This window comes from Haematobia irritans, chromosome 2 (genome assembly GCF_050003625.1).
Source record: "Haematobia irritans isolate KBUSLIRL chromosome 2, ASM5000362v1, whole genome shotgun sequence".
Classification (NCBI taxonomy): domain Eukaryota; kingdom Metazoa; phylum Arthropoda; class Insecta; order Diptera; family Muscidae; genus Haematobia; species Haematobia irritans.
Genome location: NC_134398.1, coordinates 68,679,600 through 68,705,728, shown reverse-complemented (window position 1 = coordinate 68,705,728; position 26,129 = coordinate 68,679,600). Strand labels below are relative to the sequence as shown.

General features: G+C 31.6%; 1 protein-coding gene and 1 long non-coding RNA gene across 5 annotated transcripts in view; one reads left to right on the top strand and one right to left on the bottom strand.

Annotated features, from left to right (window-relative positions):
* The first annotated feature begins 1,018 nt into the window (after positions 1-1,018).
* LOC142227647 (uncharacterized) lies at positions 1,019-2,553 on the top strand. The gene is made up of 5 exons (XR_012719943.1): positions 1,019-1,472; positions 1,601-1,643; positions 1,815-1,879; positions 2,283-2,348; positions 2,478-2,553. It is a non-coding gene; the product is annotated as an uncharacterized LOC142227647 (long non-coding RNA).
* Positions 2,554-15,500: 12,947 nt separating this feature from the next.
* Positions 15,501-26,129, bottom strand: part of LOC142225430 (uncharacterized) — an 86,021-nt gene continuing 75,392 nt past the window's right edge. For all 4 annotated transcript variants that reach the window (XM_075295176.1, XM_075295178.1, XM_075295177.1 and 1 more), the window contains 5 exons: positions 19,851-19,909; positions 19,573-19,729; positions 19,123-19,303; positions 18,407-18,715; positions 15,501-16,649 (listed from right to left, as the gene is read on the bottom strand). In XM_075295176.1, the coding sequence (XP_075151291.1) occupies positions 16,602-16,649; positions 18,407-18,715; positions 19,123-19,303; positions 19,573-19,729; positions 19,851-19,909 (754 nt within the window). In that variant the 3' untranslated portion in view covers positions 15,501-16,601. The remainder of the gene's footprint in view (positions 16,650-18,406; positions 18,716-19,122; positions 19,304-19,572; positions 19,730-19,850; positions 19,910-26,129) is intronic.

Below are 26,129 nucleotides of genomic sequence, written 5' to 3'. Positions count from 1 at the left end.
CTTGCGTATGATTGGAGCTGTGTCAATATCCATTTGTGATCGTTATTGGGTGCCCGAGTCGGCCCTTCACACGATCTTTGAATACACTAAATTTGATGTGATTAGAAGAAAGTTCGATTTCTTCAACAAGTATCATAATACTGTCGATATTCTCGCTACTAAAAACATTGATCTCTATAAGGATCTTACCAGCTTTATAATTGAAACAAAAGGCAATCGATTCAATTATGGAAACAACTGTAATATTTACATGTTTGCTGTGATATTTATTTATTTAAATCTAATTATATTTTGTAATCTCATTCCTGTGATATCGTTATTATAGCATTCTGTGTGTCGTAAACTACACAGAAAAAAAGTGTCTCGTAAATTTAAGAAAATTTTTACAATAATTTATTACAAGAATTTTCCAGAATTTTAGTTCATTTTTCGCATCTTCAACGAAAATTAACTACTCGGAAGGAAATTTTACAAATTCTAAGTAGTAATCGTTTAGTTCATGGCCTACAAAATATGATGGAAATTTCCTTAAAAAATTTCTTAACTGGTAGTTAAAAATTCGTTTGTCATGCTATAAAACTACTTGTGAAATGTAAAGTATTTTCTAAATAATAAGTGCAATTTACTATAAGATTTTTTTGTATGAGAAAATATTTTTTTACGAAAAATGAACTTGAAAGTGGATAGCAATTTCTTACTGACAATTCCTATAGTTAATAATTGTTGGTAAAAAGTTACCCAATGAAATATTTTTAGTTCACATGTAATTAAATTTATAGACATTTTCGTCAAAAATGGTAGATAACATTTCTTGAAAATTTTGCAAATTTTAAGTTAAACGTTTCATTGTTCGTAAACTGGTGTGCCTTTACGAATATTATTCTTAGAGTAAATTGTCAGCAGATGCGATGAACTAATGCATAGTACAGAGATCTTTATCGGCATAGTGGAATGTGATTAATGTAAAGATGATGTTACTTGAGTTTTGTTGTGTATACATGAGCGTGGGGTTGTTTTTATTTTTGTTCATTTAGTGGTTTGCGTGTGTGTGTTTGTTATTCGCGGATGGTTTATTTGGCTGGATGAGGTGTTGTTTTCAATAAAGGCACATGTGTTTTTGTTGTTGTAGGAATGTTTTGGCTTTGCTTGGTTTTGTTTGGCATGCTTCAGTTGTATAGTTGGCGTTGGCGTGGGCTGTTGCATCTTTTAAGTAGCTATGCAACAAGGGAGTATAAAGGCATGGAATATTTTGGATTTTTGAGACATATATTGGTGTTTGTTTATTAAACCTTTTAAATGAAAGTTATTAATATTTTATCGGTAGTTTAGAAAAAAGTTATTACGAATATTTAGGAAAATATGTTGAAAGTGTATTGAAATTTTTATTATTCTATGTAAAAAATTAATATTCAATTCCAGATGAATTTAGAAAATTTTTGTTATATCTCAGCGTATAGTTTATTCATAAATTGGTAAGTATTTTTTTAATATGACTTTCTTTTAAAAAGAATATTTTTATGTATATTATTATATGTTAATTAATTTTTTTAGAAACCAGTTTAATGTTTTTCTTTGTTGTAAAAACAATATTTAATTTCAGAGCAACTCCAGATGGATTCGAACAAATAAAAAATAGAGAATTGGTAAGTTTTCTTTTAAAAATTGGCTTTATTTTAACTAGAATATTTACGTTTTTGTGACCTTTTTATCATCAAAATTACAGGTTTTTAATGCCTTATTTTAGTATTTCTTTAATCAAAATTTTTGGAAACCAATGTAATATTTTTAATGTAAAAACAAATATTTAATTTCAGAATAACCCCTTAAACATTTGGACAAATTTTTAGTACTCCTTTGCCTGTAATTTAATAGTGAATTGGTAAGGATTCTTTAACTTTCTTTTAGTCCTGGACAGTCATCCTTATTTTTTGTACATTAACGTCAGCCTTCGTCATTTTGACTACGGCTCATTTCAAGACGCTAAAATTTTCATCGTGAGCGAAAAAGTGAACCAAACTTGAGTTTATTTTCTTATTCAATTTGGTTTTAAGTAGTATAAAACAAAAATTCATAAAACGGTCGAATTAGTATAACTTAAATTCAACATTTCCCAATAGACTAAAATGCATTTTAAATCGAAAATGAAATTACGTGTCGTCATTTTGACGAATGATGACTGTCTAGGGTTATCAAGAATATTTGGTTTTTAATGCATATTATTATTTTTTTCATTAGATTTTTTGAAAACTTATTTAATAATTTTATTTAATATTTAATTTCAGAGTAACCCAAATAAATTTGGACAACTTTTTATATTTCCCCTCAGCGTACAATTTAATAGAGAATTGGTAAGTTTTATATTAAAACTTTGGCTTTCTTTCAACTAGAATATTTATTTTATTATATCCTTCACATCGATAACAACACAGTTTTATGAGTTTATTTAGAATACTTCATTATTTCTCTAATTGTTTCAGGTACAAATTTTATGAGATACGTTTTCCAAAGAAAAGTTGAATTCTTTACACCATTTGATAAAATACCCCAAATATGGTAAGTTACAAGCTAAAATGAAGAATTAATGTCATAATTTTTATTCACAAAAAACATTGTATTAAGAACTTTCATCATAAGTTTTTATAATAAAGTACTTTTGCTTAAAGAAAGTTTAATTTTAATGTATGAAAATTTTCATAATAGTAAGACGGTTTGTTGTTCCTTTAATTATTTAATTTCTCTGTACTGTGGAATGATTGATTTAAAAATAGTTTAGTCGTCGACATTTTAAAGAGACTGTTAACCAATTTTTATTGTCGGGTTTCCCACAAAATAAGCAAGTAAACCAAAATAATACTCACTTTTTAACTTGGTAGGGGTATATAAATCTTATGGTGTTGTAAAAATGAACTAAACTACAATGTTATAGATGAACTAAAATTTAAGAAAATTATAAACTAGACAAGTTGAAAAAAATCTTAAGGGCTAAATCATGGTCAATATTACTACAGTTTAGTTCATTTTGCAATGGAAAAGGGTTCATTGTTTTTTCAGTGTACATGAATTCATATATGACTATCTTCTCATTATCGGAATACCTGGTTTAACACACCACCCTATCACTCACACCCAGCATTGGTTCTGGAGAATCAATAACTGGCATCGTTCTATAACTGAAGTACATGCAGATCTTCTCGACTTCAAGAATAGATGTAGTTCTTGTTTGTGGCTACATCGCTCGTTTTCTACCCTGGCTTTTGATGTGAAGGACATCGCAATTTAATAAAGGGTGATTCTTTTGAGGTTAGGATTTTCATGCATTAGTATTTGACAGATCACGTGGGATTTCAGACATGGTGTCAAAGAGAAAGATGCTCAGTATGCTTTGACATTTCATCATGAATAGACTTACTAACGAGCCACAACGTCGAATTTTCAGTGAATGGGCCCTAGAAAAGTTGGCAGAAAATCCGCTTTTTTATCGACAAATTTTGTTCAGCGATGAGGCTCATTTCTGGTTGAATGGCTACGTAAATAAGCAAAATTGCCGCATTTGGAGTGAAGAGCAACCAGAAGCCGTTCAAGAACTGCCCATGCATCCCGAAAAATGTACTGTTTGGTGTGGTTTGTACGCTGGTGGAATCATTGGACCGTATTTTTTCAAAGATGCTGTTGGACGCAACGTTACGGTGAATGGCGATCGCTATCGTTCGATGCTAACAAACTTTTTGTTGCCAAAAATGGAAGAACTGAACTTGGTTGACATGTGGTTTCAACAAGATGGCGCTACATGCCACACAGCTCGCGATTCTATGGCCATTTTGAGGGAAAACTTCGGAGAACAATTCATCTCAAGAAATGGACCGGTAAGTTGGCCACCAAGATCATGCGATTTGACGCCTTTAGACTATTTTTTGTGGGGCTACGTCAAGTCTAAAGTCTACAGAAATAAGCCAGCAACTATTCCAGCTTTGGAAGACAACATTTCCGAAGAAATTCGGGCTATTCCGGCCGAAATGCTCGAAAAAGTTGCCCAAAATTGGACTTTCCGAATGGACCACCTAAGACGCAGCCGCGGTCAACATTTAAATGAAATTATCTTCAAAAAGTAAATGTCATGGACCAATCTAACGTTTCAAATAAAGAACCGATGAGATTTTGCAAATTTTATGCGTTTTTCTTAAAAAAAAGTTATCAAGCTCTTAACAAATCACCCTTTACAAACACAAAAAAAAAAAAATAAATAATAGTGATTTGCATTATCTAAATGACTATCTAAATGGCAAATTTCTTAAATGACAAACACAATACTTACCAAATATAATCTCCGTAATAAAATTTGGAAAATATATAAGTTTGTTTTAATTTCCCGGCTTGCCTCGTGTTAAAGTATTTGTGATGCTTTGGAGGCGTTGACATTTGACATAATAGGTCTGTCCGCGTACTATTACAGCAAAAAGTATTCAGTAAAAACTAGCAAGAGAGTATTTTTGCTTGAAATTGCTGAAAAGTACGCGAATGCAATCCAGTAACTATTTGTGTATTCAAAATTTGAGCTTCTAAAACATTAAATGTATTCAGTTGTTTTAGCTTCCAATATAATTGCGGAACATGTACATTTTACTTGTGTTTTGTTGTTATCAAACACTCTAGCAAAAACTTGCAGTTTCTCAATCTGATAACTGACAAATATAGTCTCACGCTCTCTTTTGCCGGCTTTTTGGCGTAATCGATCGAGTTCTATCTAGTAAAAATTTGTGATAATTATCAAAAATTATTGGGTTCTCGAACGGAGCTAATAACACTAAATAAACATGCTATCAAAGTAAGACCAAAAGCTAAGTAGTTGGAAATTGACAGAGATTTTTTTATTTTAATTCCATAATGTATTGAGGAGGTAAAAATTATTTTTGCTGTCACAGAATCCGGATTTTCATCGGAAAATCATCTTGACAAATAATTCTCAACGTACGACTGTTTAGTTTGGTTAGTTAGTTTGAGTTACTTCATTTTTTTCTCGCAAATTAAATTGTTTTATGGTTGGAGCTGGTTGGTGTTGATCTGGACAACGCTTACTTTTAACACCCAGCAAAGGCACAACTTTAAAAGCACTTCCAGAAGATGCACTCCCAAAGATGTTCTTTTTTAACTACACATGAAGTTCTATTAATTCAATTTTATATAGCTCGTTTTTTTTTCTTATTTTTATTCGTAACTTATTTTTAATTTTAACTTTTTTTGTTTCAAAAAGTTTAAAAACAGAGTAAGAATTAATAAAATTGTACAAAGCATACTTTATTATGAAATAAGCATCCGAACATTTATCTCAAAACATAAAATTTTTTTTCGAATACGAAAATACCAGCTCTTATTGGAAAATACTTTACAAAAATATAGAGTTATTTTAGAAGATCTTCATAAAGTTGAGTTTTTCTGCGGCTGTTTTTGCACGGGAAATAAAAATTAGACTTTTGTCGAACAGCCACATATCGACTACCGAAGACATTGACATGTTAGATTTGTGGTTCGGGCCAAATATTGACACGCACAGAAAAAACATGTTTGGACATGGTTGCCGCATCCATTTAATGCTTAGATTTTACTAATGCCACAAACATGTTCTACTATTTAAATGATAGAATTTGAGACCATTACATGGTCAGGAAAAGCATCTACCTGACCATTCAATTTTTCGACTTTTTTGCAGGGAAAAAAAGTATTTTTATAGGTTAGGTATGGGAGCCACCGTTGTGCAATGGTTAGCATGCCCGCCTTGCATACACACGGTCGTGGGTTCGATTCCTGCTTCGACCGAATACCAAAAAGCTTTTCAGCGGTGGATTATCCCACTTCAGTAATGCTGGTGACATTTCTGAGTGTTTCACAGCTTCTCTATGTGGTTTCACTGCAATGTGGAACACCGACTCGTCTATAAAAAGGAGGTCCCTTGTCATTGAGCTTAACATGGAATCGGGCAGCACTCAGTGATAAGCAACCATGTTGGATCAGTGAACATGGTTCTAGGAAAAATGTAATTGTCCTCATCTAAAATGTTATTATATTGATAAAAATAATTTTGTTTGAATCAAAAGGCAATGGTTGCGATTTAAAATGTTATGGTATTCGTGAAAAATAGTTTTTTTTTCAGTTAAAAGAACAACCTAAAATGTTTTGATCTTTATGAAAAAACCTTTTTCGTCGTCGAAAAAATGGCGCCACTTGAGAAAAGAAAACACAAATTTAGCATTATTTATTTGTTTTTATTTATTTAAAAACTAATTTATTGTTTATTAGTATTTATAATGTGGTGCAAGCAAGCATCACATATTTTTACACACTCCATTTTGGTTCAATTTCAACAATAAGTAATCATTCCATATTTACGTCGTGCCCATCAAATGTACAAACGCAGGCATCATGTAACTGCAAATAAAAATAAATTATACCATAAAAAATGCAGAACAAAAAACAGGTGCATTTTTTTCATTACACTGTTTTTATAAAGTTCTTTTCGCTGCAAAAAAAAGTTAAAAAATTAAATGGTCACGAAAAAATGTACGTGGTCTTTATGATCATGTAATGGTTCTAGACATGTCTATACGTAACCTATAAAAATACTTTTTTCCTGCAAAAAAGTCTAAAAATTGAATGGTCAGGTACATGATTTTCCCGGTACATGGTCTCTAATTCTATCATTTAAATAATAGAACATGTTTGCGGCATTTGAGAACCATTTAAATGCTTATTGCCAACATATATTTTTCTCCGCTCGAAAATTATTTTTACAAAGATAAAATACATGGTTTTCGCGACAATTACCTACTCTAGATTAGCATTAAATGGATGTGGCAACAATGTCCAAATATGTTTTTTCTGTGCGTGTAAAGAACATCTTTGGGAGGACATTTTTTGAAGTGCCTTTAAAGTTGTGCCTTTAGAAGAACTTCCAATTTCTTGCTGTGCAAGATGATAAAACATGGTGTTAGGTTGTTGCAAATTGAACAGGTAGAATCACACGTTTCTCTTGGGAAGTACCAATAGGTTAGGTTAGGTATAGTGGCAGCCCGATATTTCAGGCTCACTTAGACTATTCAGTCCATTGTGATACCACATTGGTGAGCTTCTCTCTTATCACTGAATGCTGCCCGATTCCATGTTAAGCGCAATGACAAGGGACCTCCTTTTTATAGCCGAGTCCGAACGGAGTTCCACATTGCAGTAAAACCACTTAGGGAGGCTTTGAAACCCTCAGAAATGTCACCAGCATTTCTGAGGTGGGATAATCCACCGCTGAAAAACTTTTTGGTGTTCGGTCGAAGCAGGAATCGAACCCACGACCTTGTGTATGCAAGGCGGGCATGCTAACCATTGCACCACGGTGGCTCCCAATAGTACCAATATTTTATAACATTCCATTCATTCCTCAATAAAATTTGATTGGGATTTAACTAGAATATAATTGTTTTCATTTATATTTTTGATTGTTTCAGAAAAAGTAATCGCGAAAATAAAGTGATTTTGAACTCGAATACATAGTACCAGCATTAACTGAGAGCAATCTGACAAACCCCTTATGGAAATCCATTATTTATTATTTATGAACATAAATATTATGGAAGAATAACACTAGTTATTTAGCTTTTACTTAAGATTAGTCTTTATTTAAAGTTATGTATACAAGTAGACAATTTACAATCGTTTGACAATATATTGTATCTACTTCCTATTTTTGAATATAGTATATAATGTTTATTATGCTGTTATACTTATGATCAAATCAAAAATATCAATTTATTGTGTAATATCCTATTACAACTCATTCGTTTTGTGCATTTAAAAGTTCTTCTTATTTATTCTTTTATGTTAAACATAGCTTTAATTTATTAATAATTGTTATGCGAACAAATTCCGTTACATGTTGTTGCATTTCCATTTAAACCTAAAGAATATTTTATATGTTTAAGTATTGCATATTAATATTTATTTTAATGATAAATCGTATACATGAGTTTACTTTTAGCCTTCACTTTATGTAGTTTGTGGAGAAAATAACAATAAGGTATTAAAAATAGCAGTTGTGAACAAACATATTTGTTAAAAAATTAAACTATCACAAATATAGTTGTATATTAAATATTTGAGAAATCCGTTTGGTGTAATAGATACATATGAAATATTTTCATTAAGAAGTCACTTTTATATTTTAATAATTTCGAGATGCACCAATACATTTTATTACTTAATCATACATGTTTGTAGGAAAATATATATTTTTTAATTTTATTGTATTTATAAGATTCGTACAAACATTATTTGTAAAAATGTGTAAATATCTTGTGTGTCGAATATTTGTAGTTCTAGGACCCAAAATCAAACCAATTGGCATTTGCAATTGTATTTAAATCAATGTATTTTCTCCGATATTTTATATCATTATCTTGATTTAGATAAAAGCTTTAAGGCTTTACACAATTTTATGATTTTTAATGACAGACGGCCATTTTCATGTAGCTCCGTTAGGCTTTAACTGTCAGTTAACAGAAAATAAATTGCAAATATCTTCTCTCCAGTTAACTTTAACTGAAAAATTTTCGTCAGTTAAGTTCCTAACTGGCATATGGAATATATATGAAAGATGACAGCTTCGTCCATAATACGGTTTAAAATTGGTTAGTTAACGTAACACTAACGGAGCTTTATGAAAATGGGGGAGAGATTGTAATCAGAAAAAATCGATATTTCAAAATCCGACTATTAAAATTTGTTCCATAAAAATATGGAAAAGTTAACTTTCGACTCAAGGCATATTAAGGAAGGTAGTTTCAGTATTACAGAAACAACAATGTCCGCTGCCATATTGCCAACAAGTGGGAAATTTAAAATAGAGAAAATCTGGACATGTATCGATGTATGCTTCAAAATATGGGGAAATGCGTTGCGGTTCGTAAGAATAATTGAAGTAATTCTTACCATCAATTATGAGGACCATTTATTTCGATACTTTTCTGTCATAAGGAAATATATTTGCCACAATTGTCAGTTAAACATTGGACTATGGGTAATTTGACCCATTTTTTGACAAAAATTAATAACAATTAATCCAATGCATTGGTGTAGCTAACAACGTCTACAATGTGTGCTCATAGGTAAGATACCTCAAAAAGGAAAACAATTAATTCGTGTAGGTTGGAAGAAATCAGAATATTTAAATCAAAGAAATACATACCTGGAAAGGCATATTTAATAAGTTACTTTCAGCATTACAAAAACAACAATGTCAGACACCATATTGCCATTTTGATAGACAGTCGAATTGAATCATTATTCAACAAATGTAAAACAAATGGAAACTACAAAGTTATCAATGTGTGCTTCGAAATATGAGAAAATATCTAACGACTCGCATCAATAATTGAAAGAATTCTTAGCTTCAATCATGAGGACCAAATTTTTTGATATAAAATAATAATTTTATTTTCGAATCTTTATTTTTATTTGACCAAGTTGTCAGCTAATCATTGGTTGTTTTCCAATATATATCAAAAAGAAAGAATATATATCAAAAGAAAAAATTCGATTAGATGGGAAGAACACTAATATTTAATACAAGGATATATTATAACATAATAGTTTGAACCATGGTACAATTATTTGTAAGGTAGCCTCACTAGCCCAAAAATAACAACAAAAATGTGAAAGAAGGTCATCACAATGGCAATAAAATGGAAATAAATGCAAAAATATTTGTTTGAATTCTGTATCACTCATGATAAATTTTTATTAATGTTATGGAAATACAATGTTATGGAAATTTTGAGTGAAAAATATTAGACTGTGAGAAACATTTTTCGCCATTTCCACAATTTGCCCGCTTGTAACGAAGACAACATTGACTTATTTCTTCCTCGTACTTGAGTTATTTCCGAATTTCTAATTTCAAATTAATTTTCAAACAACAACAAAATTCAAAATTTTGATGAGCCCTTTAAAGTCACCTGATGAATTAAGGCTACCTTATAAATAATTATAAATAAATTCTGCCAACTATGAAAAAATTGTAATGTGATACATTGAAAATTCCTTCTTAAATATGCCTTCGACTTTTGCTGTTGGTGCAATGTTAAATTTTATTTGATTAACGTCCATTTTCATTTAGTAAATTGCAAATCTCTTCTCTCCAGTTAAATTTAACTGAAAAATGTTTAGCAATTAAGTTCCTAACTGGCATATGGAATATATAGGCAAGATGACAGATATGTCCATAGTGCGGTTTAAAAGCCCGTTAGCCAACGTAGCACTAAAACGGACCTTAGACGGTTGGATAAACACTACGATAGAGGTTTGTCTATTTGATGTGTGTTCGTTCAACTTCGTTACACTATCGGATTTATCGCCGCAACGTGTTGTGTCCCAGGGTTTATCCGACCGTACAAGGTCCCCTTAACGGAGCTACATGAAAATGACCACTTTTCTATTGGTCGACTTTGGTCAACATCAAATATTGGGTTCGTGAATTTGTAGCCGATTTGAATCTATTTTGAAAAAATGTTCGGCACAAGATATCACAATATTTTATTGAAAAATTTTATCACCGTAGCTATTTCAGTCTTAAAATGTATAAGTTTTTTTCTCAAAGTGGATACATTCAGTTTCAATGCAAATAACAGTTTTTGGGTTTATATGAATATATTTTTGAGAAGTTACGTCGATTTTTGGCTAAACTCTATACCTCTCAGATTTCTTCCAATACTTTATACATGGTAGAACTCTAAACGTAGATTACTTTTTTCCTGGCGGAAGTAACAGGGTAACCGGCTATTCGGTTCTAAAGTCAAAGTAAATAATCGTTTATAAAACCGATTACTTTGAAATATACATCTCTAGAAAGCTAATGATAAAACCTTTGAACGTATGAATCGCGCGATTTTTTGAAAAATGTTTTCGTTGGAATAACTGCTTCTTTTATTTTATTTAATTTCATTTCAATATTTCAAAAAAAATCGCGGGATTTGTTTTGAAAAAAATTGTCCCCTGCGCTTTGTACATTCAAATTGTTGTTATACCAGGAAATATTAACTGATTTGTATCAATGCCCAGGATTAAAAAGAATCACTTTTCGTCTGAGGCGCTTTTTACATATACGTTCTGGTAAAAAAAATTCTCCCACGGCGCTTTTTATATCAATTTTTTTTAGAACTAGAGAAAAATTTGTGTTTTTTATATTTGGTTTTGCAAAATGTGACTTTCCAAACAAGCGAATCGCTACAACCTGGTTTCCATAACTGGTTTATTCTACCCTAACAATTCTACCCTATGATTTTAGACAAAAATTAATATAATAGTTTATAATAGTATGCAAAAGTCCACTTTTTATGGATAGGTTACAATTACATTCATCAGCGCATAACTCCGGTTCAGATATCTGCCTAAATTTAACTTTAACGGATAGGTTACTTAGTTCCTAGTAGTTATGCTGTTGTATTGCAATTGAAACTGTCTTAGGGTCTGATCGACTATGTTACGTTCATGCAGAAAAAAATTAAATTTGAATTAAACTTAGTACCTTTACATCAAACACTTTTTGATTAATAGCCAGTTTTATAAAAAAAACCGTTTCGAAAATACATATTTTTTAACGTAGAACCTAGATCTATTGCCGGAAAAATTTGGGTCCTACCCCATTTGAAAAGTGATACCTTTATATTTTTAGTGATGTACATTTAAAGTATTATTTACTTATACTTTAGGCTCGAATAAGCGGTTATCAGGTTACGACCGCAAACCGGTTTCTTGCTATTTCAACATAAAATTATCTATCGCCCAAAAACAAAATGTTTTTTTGAATGGTATATCTATACTAGAGTTGCTCCCGATTTTTAATTGGAAATATTCAAGTCAAATAAAAAATCGATAAATCCTTAAATGATTTAAGTTTCTCAAATAGCTTCCGAATGTATTTTTGGGCCTGTTCCAAACCGAAATTTTTTGCTATCATTGGTAAAGATTTGACGTAAATCGAGGTGCAGTTCTGCTAGAAATTTGACATGAGTTGAAAATTCTTGACGTTTATAAAATCATAGGCCTTGGTAGTCTTCAGATGATGTTTTTTATAAAAAAATAATCTACTTTTATGCAAATATTTTATTTCTGACATTTTCAAAGTTCTTAAATGCAAACCTATTGATTTTTCATAAATTTTAATTAATAAAAAAATAAAATACAATAAGAAACAAACTGTAAGTTAATGCAAATCGTTGTGCTGTTTAGTTGTAATTAGGGATAAGAAAGACATGTAAAATTATAATATCTAAGTTTAATATATGTTATATATAATATATAATTAAATTCTCCTCTGATTTTTAGATCGGTGTATATAATACGGTTTATTCCGATGGTAGTCACGTTACATAACACTAATATTTCTGATTTTATAAATAACGAAGATTTGCCCATATTTACATTAACCGTAACAACACATAATTTGTGTGTACTATATCACTCACTCAGCTCAGGTTAGCCTGGATTCTTGTTTTTTTGTGCCTACACTCAAAAAATTATCACCGAAATTTTTTCAATTAAACACTTAATTGAATTTGGAAAAGGATTAAATTGATATGTTAATTGATTCAATTAATTATTTAATAAAATTCGAATAAAATCCAATAAAAATAATGATTGATATTTGTTACGTTTCCAATTAAAATATTAATTAATTCAATCAATTTGTTAATCAATTCGGAAATAATTTTCAATTACAAACGTGATTGAAAAATTTTCCGTTCCCAATTAAACATGTGATTGATTCAATCACCTTTGAGATTGAAATTGAATAGTTTTGAGCGATGGAGAGAAAGAGCAAAAAGAGAACAAGAGAATTTGTATTTTTTTAACAACAAGTGATGGAGAGATCAGTGTGTGGAAGTAACTCGTAACGAATGCTTGGGTTTTTGTTTTTCGCGTAAAGGTGGGTACTATGTTCGGTTTTCGAGTTGAAAATCACTTTATTTTCGCGATTACTTTTCCTGAAATAATCAAAATTATAAATTAAAACCAAAATATTCCTGTAAAGTCTTGTCGAAATCTAGGGGAACAAGAAACTTCGCATCAATTGAGTTAATTTGTCTGCTTCATATTGAACTGTTTTAATAAAGTAACCGCGAAAATTTCAACTCGAAAAGCGAACATAGTACTTACCTTAAATTGAAAAACATGATTGGCGACATTCTGTCTGCTTCGTTGTGTATGCATAAATATATTGAACAAGTCAAACAAAAGGATCGAAAAAACAATAAAGTGTGCAACAACAAATGGCCATGCGGTAAAGGAGTGCATTTGGAATTACCTGCGTTTGTGTTTTGCGGTATTGTAAACATGGAACACAATCTACACTTATTGAAGGTAAGCAATTGTGAATACAGTTTTCCATTGAAGCCTGTTTATATTAAACGGTCTAAAATAATATATTTTTTTTATTCATTTCCTTTAGTGATCAATTTTATTTCGTCGAATTGGCCAATCCATCATTTTAATAAAAAACCATCAAGTATAAGAATATTTTTGCAATCAAAAGGTATCGTATCGTATTAATTTTTAAAAAATTTTCCAGTTGATAATTGTTGATAACAACTAGCTCGAGGTCTATAATTTTTTTACTTCTAGTTTTCTTAAAACCGAGAGTTGTATGTTAAAAATTGCATTTTGTCTTTTTCAGTTTGAACCCAAGTAGAGAGCAGCATATCTAATATATAACATTATGAGCATCAATACAATCTCTATGTAATGGTAAAATATTTATTTATTTTTGGATTTAAAAATATGAAAAATATCCGAAAATAATAAAAATATGTATTTTCCACTTATTTCCAGAATTTACAAAGCATCATCAATATGGTATAATACCAAATATTACATTGCTTTGCTATTATTTTTGTCTCCGATTGGTTCAGTTTTTAATAGACGATTTCAATTTTTGGAAATTTTGGAAAGGAATTGTTACTAAAATTAAATTAAATCGAGCCCCTTTTATGCCAAAAGAAGATTATAACTAAGGAACTAAGAATTCAGGTAATGTTTAACAAAATTAACTTTTAATTGAACAAAAATGAGTTCTAATTATTGTGTTTACTTTCAGAAAAACTAATTTAGTTTACAGGTTGCTGACTTATTGGAAATCTAGGCGCATCTACATATTAGAAGGAACATGCTGACATCGTTAATATGATAAGGAAGATAATGATTTATATAGTTTATTTTTCACCCTTTACGGTGAGTATTAAGTTCAAGTTTAGCCGCTAAAATCGCTAAAGTGAAAACTAAATCAGTAAGAAAAATGCATGAAATTATGCATATTTGTTGCAAATTTTATTATAACTTGATGGGGAAAAGCCCAAAGCAAATTTTCACAAAGTTTGTATTCCTTAAAATGGATTATTAAAGAAAAGTAATCGTGAAAAAATGACGTTTTTAGCGGCTAAACTCGAACTTAATACTCACCTTTAGTTGTTATTGATAGTAATTGTATGTGTAAGATATGTTAGAGCAAAACATACAAATGTCAAGAACCAAATTTATTTGTCTATTGCATAATTCAAAAAATAATAAAATATTGAATATGTTTTATAAGAAACGCATATTTTCTTTTATTTCAAATAAAACTAAATACGATTTTGGGGGCGCAATATATAAATTTTTTGATTGAAATTTATAGCCAATTTCAATTAATTATTTATTGGATCAATCAAATAGTTGATTGATTTTTGTCGCGAAATTAATTAAAATTTTAATTGATACAATTACAACATTGATTGAATTTTATGTCAAAAACCAATCACTTTTGTAATGGATTCAATCACACAATTAATTGATTCCGTAACAAAAGTCAATTAAATTTTTAATTGAAAATCGTGTTGGTTTTCAATCAAAATGGGGGATTGATACTATCATTTTCGTGATTGAAGACATTTCAATTAAAATAATGATTGAACCCGCGAATTTCGTGAATGAAATCAAAAAAAATTTTGTGTGTATTATCACTAAAAAATATAAAAAATAGGTCCGCTCACAGTAATCCGTCTTATTAGTTTTTCACATCAAAATCGTATAACATCTTCAGACTCATTAAAACTAAGTAATGTATATCAGTAGAAAGCAACAGAATGAAATGGTTTTCATCTACTACTGGAAATCGGGAAAATTTTCTACATGTTTTTTATTTTTTAAAAAATTTTTAATTAGCTCCTAAAAACAACCTAATATATGCGTAATTTTCTGTGGTTCAGATGTAATTTCTCGGAAGAAAGTATAATTTTATGAATTGTACCGGTCTTGTAGCTACTTTTAATTTGCACTTATTTCGGTGTGAATATAGTATAACATATATTTAATATTGAAGTCCAATACCCTACCTATACTTTTTTATTGACTGTGTCTTTAGAAACACGAACTTTGTATTGCTAAGTTAGATTACACTCAAAATAGGGGTAAAAAATTAAAACGGGATAGGATTAAAGTATTATGCAAAAAACTGTAACATATTTATTAAAAATTGGTGTCATGCATATAGCAGATATTGTTGTATTGTGTGACAAACGCTACCTTAGGTGGCCAGAATCTCAATGTTTGTTTTTTTTTTATAGCAAATTTAACAGTTATTGAATGTGCTCATGTTGCGTTTATGAAAATCGACTATTAAAAGATTTTTAGATTTTATAAAGATACTATAATTCCATATTAGTATTGAATTAATCTAGGTTTAACATTAAGAATGTCTTCCATTTTTGAATCAAAGGTTTCTTCATTATTCCATGTACTACAATTTTCCATACCAAAGTAAAACTTCCATACCAAGTACGCTCATACTAATTTAATTGTAAATGTTTAATTTTGAAAATACAAATCTTACTTAGTAGCACCTACATCTTATTATACTCGGAACAGTACTATATTCAGCTTTTTGAAAAAATCACAAGAATAAAATTATAAAAATTAAATCTCTATTATTTTAAAACTATTAATATAATGTCAAATAAAACTTTAAAGATGTGTTGTTTGTGGTTAGAATAATGTAATTAATATTACACATCTTTCATTAAATTACAGTTTGATTTCATTTTGGGCACATTTCGTCATATGTTTGTAATATACATTTTAAATGGTGGCTCAATCAGTAATAAATGGCAATAAGCTAATATCTTAGACACAAAAAGTTTTTTTTTGTAAATGGGACGAACAAACGAGATTTATTGATCATTTCACAAAATGGATGAATATTTTCGTTATTCTGTTTTGCATTTTGTACAGTATAAGCTGAACATAGCACCATATTTTGTTATAAAAATTTAATTTTTGTATTGGAAAGTACAATATCTTTTCCAAAAAGATAAAAAAAAATATAACTGCAAACTATTTATTTCTAATGTACCGTAGATGTCGATTATGGTTATTTGTATTTCGATCGGTTTTAAGGGGTTTACATACCCATATTTTTATTTCTAATGTACCGTAGATGTCGATTATGGTTATTTGCATTTCGATCAGTTTTAGGGGGTTTACATACCCATATTTTAAGAATCGGTTCACCTTAACGGGTTCCGATTCTTTAAACGCTAGCGATTCCGTTTGGTTTTTCTGCTAACATTACCTTCGATGATAATCTAGGGAATAAAAAAACTAAATTAGAGGGTTTCTTATTGTAATTGCAAAGTAATAATACATTTGAGATTTAAAATTGAATAGTGTTTATCCAATATAGTGTGAAATATTTTTTAATCATTTTTATTGCAAAATAGTAAAAAATATATTTTAGATTTCAAATTGAATAGTATTTATCTAATATATAACTTTCAAAATTAAAAAGTTCCACGATATGTTTGAAAAACTCTGGTTAAAAGTTGTTATTTTGTTAATTAATTAAAATTAGATCATTGTGAAATACAAATAGTTGTTTCAGATTGAGATTAATTTTTAAATTATGTTAGACTTTATAGTGATACTACTACCCTAGTTTTTAACAAATAAGCGTGTTATTATTTCCCGTTAAATCCCAGCAAAAACTCTCATTACCCGGTAATCTTGTAGGTAAGCCTATTTAAAAATTAATAACCACTTATTAATTGGCATCGCTTCGGATTACATTTACATACGCATGTCCTAGGAGGAAAGTACTTCTCCCCAGGCATACTTTCGGCCATAAAATAAGTAGTGCATTTAAAGCATATAATCACCTAATATGTAATGACTTATTCGTAGATACACCAAAGCTTGCAAAATAGCCACTTATTGTCTCAGGCAACCAAATCTCGAAAATATTGATTTCTATCGCCGATTACAATGGATCAAAATATGGCGAGTGGTGCTGTAATAGGAGAACTACTTGAATAGAAATAGAATATTGTATAAATAAACAAAAAATCTAATAAATAATCTAAATAAGATTACACTCAAATTAATGTCAACACTTAAAATAGAAATAAATGTAGGTTGTTTAAGGGAGTTGGATTCGTGAATTACGTTATAATATATCCAATAGCCAATTCACATAAGGTTCGAAATCTACTAAAAGTGGATTTTAAGTCTTTTTTGTAAGGCAAATGGCATTTGAAATTTAGTTTAAGCGCATTTTGGAAGTGTAATGTCAATGAGGTATAAGAAAGCATTTATTTAAAACATAATATGATAATGTCAATCTGGTTGGTTCAGCGACGAAAAATAATCGAGAAGGTTCAGCGGTTAAAACTAGAAGTGCCCATATGTAATAGGTACTTTTAGTTAATGTGGTATCATAATGGACTGAATAGTCTAAGTGAGCCTGAATCTTCATCGGGCTGCCACTTTAACCTAACCTTAACCTAACCTAATGTCATTAAACACAATTATTATTGTGATAAAAAATTCTTAACGGAAAAATCTTCAGAATTACCGTTACATTACATATTATTTTTGATTTTTTATGTAATTGCTCGATTATGTGAATAATTATATTAACTATAACTGCCTACAAATTTGAGAATAACAATTCGAAAATTATCGAGAAGTATATATTTTTGTCATTACAAGTTAGTCATTATAACTCGCCGCAATGTAATGCAACGTTTAATGACAGCGTTACTCCTGGTAATGTCAATTGTAATGAGATGTGGTTACCTAGTTTTTGCTGGGATGTTATTTACACATCATTTTCCAGATGAAGCAATTCAATGTAATATCTAAATATTGAAGAGTATATAAACAAAATCTAACACAAGTAAACATATATTAAACACTAATCTCAAGTTTTGTTTTAGGGTTATGCGGGTGTAGTTCAACAAGTGTCTCGGCTAATGGCGTGAATGACTGCTTTTCTTTCGAATGGAGTTTCGTATATAAACATTTAAAAATACAAAATATATAACATATTGATTTAAACACATACCTGCAAAATTTGACTGGCTTCAAAAGCAGTACCGGGTAGCAAAATAACCGGCGATGATACATGGCCCGCTTCTACGCACAGCATATTTGGAAATTCATCGTCACCAAAATCTCCAATCTCACGTGCCTTATCAATCCAAGGATTCCAGATGACTGTATCCGGGAAATTATACTTATGTATACGCATTTTGCGTCCCGAAACAACATTTGTTATTATGTGTTCTTGTGGAGTATGTTGATAGATACGATCTGTCCACTCGTTAACCGTTACAACTTCACGGCCCTCTTGATATAATGCATCGTTGCGTGTCTACAAAAATATTAACATTAATAAAAAGGGAGTTACACGCAAAGACAATATACTTTAGTTGATGGGAAATTAGCTTGCGCCATACCAAATGTTGCATTGACGGCGCTAGGTCCATACATGTTTGTAATTTTTTTCATTTGCATTTTTTTTAAATGAAAAACTTAATTTTTAAAATTGAACAATGATCCATTTTTTGCAATAAATAAAAAATTAAATTTTCTCAATTATTCCAAGTTATTTCCAACTCTTAATTTCTTTTTATTTGCATTTTAATGTGTCGAACCAAACACGTAAATGACAAGTAGGGACATAGCGCCATCAATGGTTTGATGTTCTCAGCAGCCAATTTCCCATCTTCCTAACATAAGTATATTGTCTTTGGTTCACGAGGCTTGCATTTACATTACCTTATCCATAAAGGTACAACCATGTAAACCAGTTATTTGGCAACGTCTGACATCAGGAACTTTGAGATAAGTATGTAGCAGTAAATTGAATGTCATTGTCAACTCCTTGCTGGGATTATAAACTCCTATATGAAAATGTAGTTCTTTTTCACGTAATATTAGGCGATACGTAATCCGAAATCTATGAGAAATTTACAATATGTTTGTAAAATTAAAAAAAATATGTTAATGACCGGTACTACATATGGAAAAATATGGGTCGAACTTCGCAATTATTTCGCTACGCATTTCGAATTTCGGAAAATCGATATTATAATAAATTTCGACAAATAGACTTTTGTCTTTCCGAGATTTTCAAACTGAAAATTCGGCTTGCTTTTTGCCCACAATGGTACCATTTGTTACCAAATTCATAAAACTATACAAATTCTACACTATCAGGGTACATACTGATAATTCCACATTGATCTTGTAAATTCATTATCCATTAATGAAAATATTGCTTCGACATCTCCGTTGTGTAGCCTTTCCGGTGGTCTTTCTAAATTCCATCGTGTGATACGAGCAAATCCGTGTTGAGCCCCAAAGGACCAGGGACCAAATTGAGCTATATTTATAGAATTATTATGATTATTAATAATTAATAGTTCAACTCTATATAATAATAGATATACATATCTATTACATATATTAACTAGGATAAAATAATACATATCATTTATACTTACGGAATACAAACGGTATTCCCCCACGGATTGCCTTTTTCCCATCAAAAGAAGCCAATTTACTGCAAATATAAAAAGAGAACGATATAAAATATGTTGGATACAGCAAACAAACTTCAAATGCAAATGATATTGAAGAACTGAGTAAAGCATAACCTACACATACAGAAATAATGTAGCAGTATATTTGCTGTAATAGCACGCATTTGCAATTTTTTTATTAGAAGATTTGCTGCTAAAAGTCTATAGTTGCGATTTCCACTTGTATGAAATCTGAACATTTTATCCTTTATCGAGTTTGACTTCAAATTTGACGACATGGCAACATAGTAGTCTAATACACTGATTTATAGTTAAATCTAAGTTTGATGTTAAAATTTTAAAAACTACATTTTACCATCTCATATTGTAGTAATGAAACGCAAAACGAAACGAAGAAATGAATCAATTTAAATTGTATTGTTACGTTTTTATATTGAGGCGTGTTTAATAACCCGATAATAAAAACACAGTTCTTTTCAAATAACGACAATCTACAATTTATTTGCTTCACTGACAGGTTTCACTTAGCACTCCGACTACTTAACAACTCGAGCTCTTGATTACAACTGACTTGACAGCTCCCTCTGTCAGCTCTTTAAATTGTACTGTATAACGATATCGAACATTCTCGCTAGTCTGGCCTACAATCATCTAGAACAATCTAGATGTCGCACATATTTATCTAAGAGATATCGCACTTATTCAACTGGTTATCTTCATAGTCTTGCTTACAACCATCTAGACTATTCTACTAGTATCTGGCAGATGTCGCACTTGCATATCTGATTATGCTCACCCATCAAGTATCTCGTAATTTATCTGCAGATGATTATGTTCATATTACTACAACAATAACAATAAGGGGTTACTTTACAATGAACGATTGAGAAACTAAGAACACAAAAGATGCTTAGGAAAGTACTAGAAAATAAAGAGATGATTTTGACAAGTGATGACGTAATCTAATCGTTACAAATTGAAATTTTAAATTAACGGAAACTAATTTAAATAAACTTAAATCTGGAAATATCTAATCCGTAACACTGCCTCCCGCTTAAGCCTGTTCGTCCCGAATAGGCTCAGAATCCGTTCCGTAAGGAGCCAAACGTTCCAGGTGACCAACTTTCATCTTTGACCTTGGGCTGTCATCCTTCTGAATGCGATATACCACATCATTGATTTTCTATGATGACTTTATATGGGCCTATGATGACTTTATATGGGCCTTCCCACTGTGTTTGAAGTTTAGGGCACAATCCTTTCTTTCGTTGCGGGTTGAACAGTAGAACCAATTGTTCTTCTTGAAAGCCTTCAGAATTCGCTGCACGATCGTATCTCGCCTTCATCCTGTTGCTGACCAGTTTTATTTTGTTGCGCACAGATTCGTGAACTTTACCAAATGTGTTTGGTATGTCGTTACAGTTTTCTTCCATGGCGAGCTCATTGAGCGCCGAATATCAAATCTCCAGGCAACTTCAATTCAGTTCCGAATAGAACCTTGGCCGCTGTTCGTAACGTAGAATCATGTATGGCTGATCTATAGGACAGCAAAACCTGTGGTATATGCACGCCCAGTCTCGTTGGCCGCTGTCCACCACCTTTCAAAGATGTTCTTCCAGAGTGCGATTAAACCTTTCTACCATGCCATCAGACTGTGGATGCGATGGCGTAGTCCTTGTTTTTTTGATACCAAGGGGGACACACATCTCTTTGAATATGGCTGATTCAAAATTTCTTCCTTGGTCTGAGTGTATCTCGGACGGCACCCCGTACCGACATATCCAGTTTCTGTTGACAACATCCACAATCGTCTTTGCCTCTTGGTTTGGAATTGCATAAACTTCTAGCCACGTGCTGAAGTAGTCCATGACCACAAGGACATATCGGTTTCCAGAATCACTTTATGGGAAAGGGCCTGCAACGTCCATTGCTATTCTTTCCAATGGGACTCCTGCTCTATACTCTTGCATAAGACCTCTACTTCCGTCAAGACATCCTTTATCTTGGAATCTGGTACGATTATCAAGTTCCGGCTATTCTTGTCATCTTCACTTTCCCATTTACGTGCAGGATTCCATTGACCAGACATAGACTGTCCCATTGAGCCCAAAATGATTTCATAAGTGGACTTTCGGCTGCGACGTCTTTCTTGCTGAGATTCTTGTTTTCTTCTTTTGCTCTATTAACCAGTCTGTGCCAGATTCGATGTGTAACTGCCTGACATTTACAACTGTCTCCGTCGTGTCAAGGCTTGATCAACAACTTGTTTGCCACCTTTTCTATTATCCCCAAAATTTAAATTTGAGTGGCTTGGCTTTGTTGTCGCCTTCTTATGATTATCGTTTAATGGGGATGGCGAAATTGGCCCCGATGGTTTATGCGCTTTACAGACTATCAGTTATTCCGGACGGAATGTCGGTGTTTTTAAAGAATCTTACAGTGTGTCGCATCGATACGACTTGTCGGCGATGACTAAATAATCGGTTAATGTGTTACGAACCCATAGACATGCAGCAGTATCGATTATGCCTTCGGACTTAACTTATAATGTGCACAATATATGGGATATGTTCGACACGAGCACTGTCGTCCGGAATAACTGATAGTCTGTAAAGCGATTTACGCCACGCTTTACATTCCCGGGAAAGATGTCCAGTCTTATCACAGTTATAGCATTTTATTATAGATTTATTTGCCTGCTGCTTCATGTCTTGCATTATCTGCCTCAGAGCCTCTTTTACCAACTCAATCACGGATTTCGATTCTTCACAATCGGTCTCCACCTTACATACATTCTGCATTTGTGGCTGTGCCAGCACTCTCGCAGTCTCTTGTACAAGTACAAAAGTTACTGTTTCTGTGAATGTAGCTTTTTGTGCGGCATATGTTGCACATTTTATCTCAGGGTCTCGAATGCCATTCACAAAAGTCTCAATCTTGATACGATCTATAAGACGATGATTCTCTCCAGGGTATGTCAATAGCACCAACCACTCAACTTCTGTCTTTTGTCTCTCATTTGATTTCTGGACTCTTCCTCTTAATTCCATTCTGAAGATGTGTTGATTATGTTCTCCACCGTACTTGCGTTGTAGTGCCGCTATTACTTCATTATATTTATTTCTAGCGGCAGGGGGAATGCTTTGTATTACATCAGCGGCATTGCCCTTCAATGCCAATAGAAGTTCAATTACTTTGTCATCGCCATTCCACAAATTTCTACAAGCAACCACTTCGAATTGGAATTTGAATACATCAAATGAAGTTGAGCCATCGAAAACAGGAGGTTTAGTTTTCGAGCCCTCGATAACGCGCACTGGACCACCTTTAATTTCCAGCTCTGACATTTTTTTCGATGTGTAGAAACTTCTCATCATGAACCATAATTTTCTCATCCACAGAAAGAATTTTCTCCCCAATTTGGCTTTCGATATGGTCCACACGTTTCTCCATGCCTTCAGCAATTTGTTGAAGATTCTCATTTAGAATTCTAGAATTTTCGTCCATCTTTTTGGAGTTTTCCTCAATAATTATTTTAGAATTCTCTTCCAAAAGTCTTCACGAATTCTCTTCCATTTTTAGAGAATTTTCTTCCATAAGTTTTCTAGAATATATTGACTATCGATGTGTAATCAACCACACTTGAAGCCACCGATGGAGTTTCCAAGGTGCTGTCAACTACTGATTCGTCAAGATCTTCCTTATAACCAAACTCATGTGTTTCGATATTAATACTGCGCCGCTCAAACTCCTCCAGTAGTCGCTTTTGTAATTCAGCCTTATTTCCTGTAGTCGGCAACTTCATTTTGCTCAATTCCTTCCTAAAGTCTTCCACTCGAAGCTCATTAAACTTCATTGTAGTTTTTTTCGTTATTTCACTTCCGACACCTATTGTTACGTTTTTATATTGAGAGGTGTTTAATAACCCGATAATAAAAAAAACACTGTTTATTTCAAATAACGACAATCTAAAATTTACTTGCTTCACTGATAGGTTTCACTTAGCACTCCGACTACTTAACAACTCGAGCTCTTGATTACAACCAAAGACAATAAACTTTAGGAAGATAGGAAATTGGCTACTGAGGAGATCAAACCATTTACGGTGTTAGTTTCATACTTTTCGTTTATCGAACCAAACGCGTATACGACAAATATTGAAATAGCATTAAAATGCAAATAAAAAAATTAAGTGCACGAAATAAATTTCCATAAAGGGGAAAATGTAATTTTTTTGTTGTTGCCTAAAATTTAACATTGTTTCATTAAGAAAATTAAGTCTTTCATTTAAAAAATAAAAACGAAAAACAAATAAAAACATTACAAACATGTATGGAACTAACATGGTAAATGCAACATTTGGTACGACGCAAGCCAATTTCCTATCTTTCTAAAGTTTATTGTGTTTGATTACAACTGACTTGACAGCTCCCTCCGTCAGCTCTTTAAATAGTACTGTATAACGGTGTCGAACATTCTCACCAGTCTGGCCTACAATCATCTAGAACAATCTAGATGTCGCACATATTTATCTAACAGATATCGCACATTTATATCTTCATAGTCTTGCTTACAACCATCTAGACTATTCTACTAGTATCTGACAGATGTCGCACTTGCATATCTGATTATGCTCAGCCATCAAGTATCTCGTAATTTATCTGCAGATTATTATGTTCATATGACTACAACAATAACAATAAGCAATAAGCAATAAGGGGTTACTTTACAATGAACGATTGAGAAACTAAGAACACAAAAGATGTTTAGGAAAGTAAAAAAATAAAAGTAAAAAAAAATAAGGAGATGATGATAATCTAATTGTTACAATTCGAAATTTTAAATTAACGGAAACTAATTTAAATAAACTTAAATCTGGAAATATCTAATTCGTAACAGTATAATACCATTAAATATTTCATTACAAATGTTGTTTGGACCCATCCACAACATATCACATGCCGCCTTAGCACTGGATACCCTAAGCAGTCACGGGCTAAAAGAAAACAGAGTAGGGTAAGTGCTGCTAATGTGGTATACCCATTTGTTTTTCAATATCATTTTTTTTTTCAACGGGGCTAAGATTTTACCACATTAATTTTACTAGTGTTAGCAATCCACGCGAAAAATAAGAAAACCATAATTTTAGATATATTTACTTATTTATTAAAAAACGCATTAAGCACGAATTCATAAATGTGGTACCCTATAATGTATATCGCGATTCCATACATTTTATGCTTATTTAGTACTCGTCATTTATTTACATCCGAAACTTAATAAATTGAAAATATACCTTTACTCAAAACGATATGATTAATAAACCATTCGAACACAGTAAATGTGATTTTTTTCAGCTGGCACAAAGAAAGAGTTGCAAAAATCAAACAGATCTTTGATCATTACCAGCCTGCACCACATTTGCTGTACTTACTCTACTCGTTTATCCAGGACATTTCCAAAAAATATGCAACACTGTCATCCAGCTGTTTAAAACAATCACAGAATTCACTCAAATAGTAATAAATATTTACTGCTGCGATTATTTATGACACTGTACCACTTTGAATTTCATGTTATTCGATAAATTAGTCACAATAAATTGATATTGTGAATCTAAAAAGCTTCACTTTATCAAAATGCAATCTGGCAACACCGACGCACTGATGAGATGTTCTGGATAGAACACCCTTTCAACGGTGTTCTGGATAGCCCTATTGTAAGTTTGAAAACTTTAAAATGGCATGAAACAAACCTTGTTGTATTTAACATGAAAATTGAGAATCCCCTTGACGTTTACCATAAAACAGAATCTGACAATTCAGATGTGTGTAAATATAATTAAAGTCCGTCTGAAATTACCCCAACCAGTCTGCAAACTTGAATTGAGAACGCGGTTGTGTTGTTCCTAACCAGCGTTGCCAATTTAGCTATTTTCCCGCTAGATCTGGCTTTTTTGAAGTCGTTTAGCGGGCAAAGTGTATTTACCTTTTTTCATTACACTTTTAGCGATTTTTAGTTATTTTTTTTATTTTCGAGATGTGTCTATTGAAATGTGGAACGGCGTTTTTATCTAACCCTTGCTGCCAGAATAAGGTTTTCCACATATATCAAAGCTCAATTTAAGCCTTAACAATGACTCCCGCCAATATGTGGCGCATTTTTGCAGCAAATACACCTTGTTGTAAAGTTTTTGTATTTATTATGTTATTATCATATTTTCAAGTTATTATGTTATTT